Genomic DNA, 5,794 nt, shown 5'->3' on the forward strand with positions numbered 1-5,794 from the left:
AATCTACAAGGTCAAGGTCATAGGGTTAAAGTTTTTGGTATCCAGTGAAAGGTCTTTTAACAAACATTACATATGAAAAGTATAAGTGTCCTGGTATTTACTGTTCAAAAGATATGGCCAAAGTAAAATTTTAAAATGTTCATGTAAAAGTGGGTCAAACTCTAAGGTCAAGGTCAAAAGGTCAAATTTGGTGGTGCCCAAAGAAAGGTCTTGTCACAAGGAATACACATATGAAATATGAAAGTCATAGCTCCACTAAATCAAAAGTTATGGGCAAGGTTAAAGTTTTTGCGGACAAACAGACAAACAGAGAGACAGAGAGACAGACAGACAGACAGACAGAGAGACAGACAGACAGACACGACAAAAACTATATGCCCCCGAAACTTCGTTTACGGGGGCATAAAAACCACTTTCTCATCCAATATCTGTTGTTGAATATATTTTTGTGAGATTTGAAGATTGTTTAGTCAATCTACAAATCTGAAGAAATTGTATATCAATGCAATGTATCACGCTACATATAGCTGACAAATATTCAGATTTGTCGTAACAATGAGGGGGGCGGGAAGTCAGAGCCTCAGCAGATGTGCCTACATCATAATAAATATGCATTACCGTAATCGTATATTTTATGTTTTTGATGTCCTTTTCTCCGATTTTTTTTTTATAGAGTAATGCTTTATTTTCATCAGCACTTTTCAAAATAAACAAATAGACACATTTAGTTAATCAGTAAATTTCTGTATGAAAAATTTACTTATTCATACTTTTTCATAATAAATTATTCTGATATTTGTAAATAAAATCTAGTTTCTGTGATATAGGAGTTTATATTCCGCTGCTGTGGTGCTTTTTCTGTTGTGTTTGTAAATGATCTCATTCACGACTACTTCATCTCAATATCTCAGTCTTTGTTAAATTATTTGTGGTATCAGTAGTGACTAAAAAACTAGTAACATTATTCCTATCTTACAATGCAAATCTTCTGATATGTTAGTTTTTAGTTACGTGTATAAAATCTGACGTTTTGTAGGAAATCAAACATGAAATAAAATGCATGCTTATACACTGTATGATCACTTTATGAAAAGGATTGGGAATACCAAGTGCATCTGGGCTCACTCAAGGTCAAATATATCGTCATCCCAAAGTGAACCAATGCCACAAAAACACTTTTTTCTTTGAGCGCAGTTGCAATTGATAAAATATTGAATTAATTTTCTAACAAAATATAAGTGCAATATTTAATGATTTTGTTCTTCATTTTCAGTCGTCATTGCGATTCAATTTAAATCAATAAATATTGTAATGTATAATTAATTCAATTAATTTTTTTTTTTTTTGTTCTTTGTGTTATGACTTTTTTTTTAACTTAAATATGCTTTCTAAAATTATATTATATTATGTGAAACACAATGAAACAATGCATAACCATGATTTTACTACAATTGACATTCTGTACAGATATTTGTCGTCTTCAAATACAGAACTGCACACGTTTAGGTTAGGAATCCGGAGAACGTTGTGATAGGAGCATCACTGAGAGTGTAGTAACCTGTACCAGAGTAATGTTTTACCCACACCGTGTCTCCCTGCTGTAGTCTCAGTGTCACCATGTTTGTCCCTGTTTCGTAACCGTCATTAGAATTAAGCTTATAAGCCATTGCCCGAACCTTACTAGAGCCGTTCAATACAATGTCAATATAAATACTGTAGTCGTTACTGTAACTTTGGATACTGACGTAGAAGACATAGTCTCCATTGAGGGGTGCAGTAAATATCCCTGTATTGGGATTATATCCACCTCCCACGTTGTTAATAACTTTGTTGAAAACCAGTGTGCCACTGTTCCAGACAGTGGAAGTAGTCGTTACTCCGGCGGTAAAAGCCACTTTCTTTCCCAAATCTTTAAGAAAAGGACTTGCTATTATTTTTAGATACTATTGATAAAAATTTTGTTTATAATTGATATACATGTAAGATACACACACACTTCGTACAAGTAAGATTGCTGAACTCCTTCATGGTTTTTTGCATGTTTAAACACTATTTATTTTTGTCCAAGACAATATCATAATCATGATAATGTATTCTGCAAATTTTTTGCATTTGTTTATGATTCTGGATAATTTACTCGCATAACGCAAAAAAATCTACCTATAAAAATAACAACAAACTGCTTTTCAAATCGTTTCTAGTTAATCTATATGATAAGATTTTTTAACCAGAGAAAATTTCCAAAACATACCGCAATGATTATTAGTAACATTCATTCGGAACACCTCAAGAGAGGACACAGTGGCAGACAGCTTCAGTTGATCAGTCTGAGATTGTTTCATTTCGGTCTTTAAATTGCCTAGAGTTATGTTGATATCCCCTGTAATGTAAAAAATTGAATACATAAAAACAATTCAAAATAAAATAAAGAAGTATTTTCTTTATCTTCATATTAATTATTGGTTTATTTTTTTTATTTTCAAACGAATACTTATTGAGGTCTGATAAAAATGCATTGTAAAAATATCCTCTTCAACTTATCAACATTCCCTATTCTCTTGTAAGTGGTTCATGCCTTTCGGCCACTTGATCCAATCAATGAACGATTATCAATGAAACTTTATCTGATTTCATATATTTATGATAAAAAAAAAGTGTAGTCGGTATATATAATAAGTATTTTGAGAAATTTATTCGGGTAGGAGATATAAGTAAAACAACGTACTTAGTATACGACATTAAAAGAATATATACAGGATTATATTTGATTACATATTCCGTTTCCACTTAACGATGTACTTTTCTCTTAACAATGATGTTTGTCGGTTCCTTTCAATTCCAATTAGTTTACGGAGATAAATATTTCATCCACTACGTCTCAGGTATACAAAATTATAATACTCAAAAGTGATCGCTAATCGCCATGCATACATGTACCAATGCCATTAAATATATTCTTTTGTAATTATTTAGTACATGCATATTCATTAAAAAAATGAATCAAATAACAACCGGAGTTATACTGTATACTGTTATACTGTATGTTTGGGCTTTATGCGTTTGATAAACCGCAAAGCGGTTCGTAAAAAAACGTAAACTGCACCAACCTTCGATGTTTATAAAGCGTAAACTACTTCAAAAAAAGTTATCCAATCTACATGTAAACAAACATCATGGCTGCTAGGTCTACTTTTATGTCTCAGTTATACCCCACGCTTCCCATGATTTCTTTTTCTACCGTTATATATTAGTTAGCGTCAAATTTGAACTCATGAAGTGCAACGAAAATTTACATCAACAACTATTCAATGATTTCTTAATTAAATTATGAGGAATAATAATTATACTAATTTTTGGCCAAATAATTGAGTTTAATCTGGTTTGGGTCAGTTTACCTTTTTGTATATTATAAACAAGAGTTAACTGATCCAACCCAGATTATACTCGCATAATTTGGCCAAGAATCATTCCTTCAGTATATTTAAAGTTAAAGGATCGATAGCTAATTGAAACCTAAAATTAATACATTAAGGTAAGTAAATTTTCAAATTATTGATCATACATGTGTACATTCATATATAAGATGCATCTGGAAATGAAAATACATACCAAACACCGATGCCACGATTGCATTCTGGGAGTTTTCCAGATTTGACACTGACTTCGACAGCTTAGTACTTGCGTCTGCTAAATCGTTGTTCAAGGTATCCAACGAAGCATTAAACATTGCCGACAAGACGTTACATTTCTCTTCCATCATAACAGGGATAATTTTATCTCTTTCCAGTGTATGTTTATTAAGATCTAGGAGTGTGACTGACAGATATCGAACTTCAATTTTTAGATCACCGAGCACCGTACTTGTGTTTGTTTCGAATGCTTCTCTTTTTTCCTCAAATTCTTTTGCAAAATTCTCAAATTGATCATTAATTTGCGTAAAGTTTCCCTCGATGATATTGAAAGTTTCTTCGAATTTTCTATTTTTAAGATTTAGTTTTTGGTTTTCCCGTTTAAGGTCGCTCACTTCCTGTTGTAAGGCTGTAACTTTTATTTCTGTACTTTGTTGTAAGGATTCCATCGACTCAAGTTTTTCCTTAAGGTCCACCATATCCTTCATCAGAATATGTACATTCCTCACTAATGCCATTCTAATAAGTGTCTCCTGATTCAAAAGTTGCCTGACCACGTCTGCATTTTTGGCATCAATATTTTTCATGTCCAAGTCGGTGATATTTCGTCCACTATCATCCGTGAGTATTGAAAGATTATAAACACAAGCGAAGTTAAGTAGTAAAAATGCGAGAGCAAGAACGTACTTCATCTTGAAAATCTTCAGTTGAAATGATGATAAGTATAAAGTTGAACGGTTTTATAATATAAATATTAGACTGAGATTTATTTTACAAGAGATTTTTTTTTGCTATCATTGTGGCAATTACTTATAACCTAAGCTTCTAAAAGTCTGATAAATTTTATCTGCTAAGGAATTTCAAGCTTTAGCTTCTAATTAAAGAACAGAAAATAGGGAAAAAAGAGTAAATCAAAGCACATGAAATATATCAATATGACACTGATGGAAAATGCCTTGGTAAGACCACGATATTATAAAGATAAAATGCTTTAATGACTTAGATAAACGATATTTTAAAATGAATTGTCTGCAAAAATATAGCTTGCTCGTATTTTATGTTTTTATTTTTAAACCAGTCTTTCTTAATACATGAAAGGTGTCTAAACTTTATCGCTGAGGAAACTCACGGCTGTATTCTACAGTAGCTTTTTTATATTTCATTTATCATTTTCAGAACTATTATTTATAATGTACGAGGGGTGTTAGAAAAGTTCGCGGACAAGTTCTATTGTGAGCGCGCTATTTCCAAAAAAACGGTCAAACTTTCCAGATAAAATCTTTACCTTTTTCCCAGTTAATATACAAGAATTTGGTGCTCTTGGGTGATCATTGAAAAATATACAGCATTTTTATTTTGATAAAACTTGCTTCATGGAGCATGCTACATTTTGGCACGTTTACATCACAAAGACTCTTTATTAAAATTGAAAATTGCACAATTATAGCGCAAAGAGATTTATGATATTTTACCTGCCGCTAAAGAATGCAGGAAACGTCACTGGGAGAAATTTTGAAGTAAATTGGATGGTATATGACTGTTTTATAGCCGTTTATAAATGATCAACGCGTAAAAAGACAGCCAAAAATCGGAACGTCATTGAGCGTCATGGAGCACCGACTGCGTAAAAATTATGTGTGCAGACAGGAAAATGTCTAAAAGGAGATTAAAATGTTCAAGATGCTGCCGGGAATTTCCTACACATACAAAGAACAAGTTTTCAAATGGTTATAGCTTCATAAGAATGGAAGGAGAGACATTTTGAATGATTAACTCCATCGATACTTCAATACCCCCTTATCGCATGGACGTTGAGTTGCGCCTATATGGTTTTGCATAGTTTCCATACCGGATCGATTAACTGCATGGACTTTTTTTAAAGATCTTAATAATATACGAATCAGTACAAAAGACATTAAAGTAGAAAAGTAACATGTCTTGATATAGATATTCAATTTTAAAGTAGAAATGAAAGATTTATAAACATAACTGCGACAACGCTTAACGGGTTGAAATCTGGTTGTTACGTCGCTTACGTTAACTGATTGCTCCATGAATCCCATGACCCCATAGTAAAAATAGTTGTAAAATTTTAGGATTTTATTATATGGACCTGATTTTTTACATACCAATAAACAAAATTTAGGAATTCATTCAGACATAGG

General features: G+C 32.2%; 1 protein-coding gene across 1 annotated transcript; it reads right to left on the minus strand.

Annotated features, from left to right (window-relative positions):
• Positions 1-1,391: 1,391 nt before the first annotated feature.
• Positions 1,392-4,353, minus strand: LOC134252810 (multimerin-2-like). The gene is made up of 3 exons (XM_062735352.1): positions 3,610-4,353; positions 2,252-2,380; positions 1,392-1,909 (listed from the first exon to the last, which is right to left on the minus strand). The coding sequence occupies exons 1-3, from the start codon at positions 4,319-4,321 to the stop codon at positions 1,503-1,505; spliced, it is 1,248 nt and encodes a 415-aa protein (XP_062591336.1). The 5' UTR covers positions 4,322-4,353; the 3' UTR covers positions 1,392-1,502.
• Positions 4,354-5,794: the final 1,441 nt, after the last annotated feature.

The sequence above is a fragment of the Saccostrea cucullata genome, unplaced genomic scaffold, assembly GCF_032062105.1.
Source record: "Saccostrea cucullata isolate Sc308-1 unplaced genomic scaffold, CSIRO_AGI_Scuc_v1 ctg19359, whole genome shotgun sequence".
Classification (NCBI taxonomy): domain Eukaryota; kingdom Metazoa; phylum Mollusca; class Bivalvia; order Ostreida; family Ostreidae; genus Saccostrea; species Saccostrea cuccullata.

Bases quoted from the DNA above. Each gene is read 5' to 3' on its own strand.
- LOC134252810 (XM_062735352.1), bottom strand. From the start codon at position 4,321: ATGAAGTACGTTCTTGCTCTCGCATTTTTACTACTTAACTTCGCTTGT. The intron at 2,381-3,609 runs GTATGTATTTTC...TTTACATTACAG, and splicing joins AATCGTGGCATCGGTGTTTG to GGGATATCAACATAACTCTA. The intron at 1,910-2,251 runs GTATGTTTTGGA...CTTTTCTTAAAG, and splicing joins TGTTACTAATAATCATTGCG to ATTTGGGAAAGAAAGTGGCT.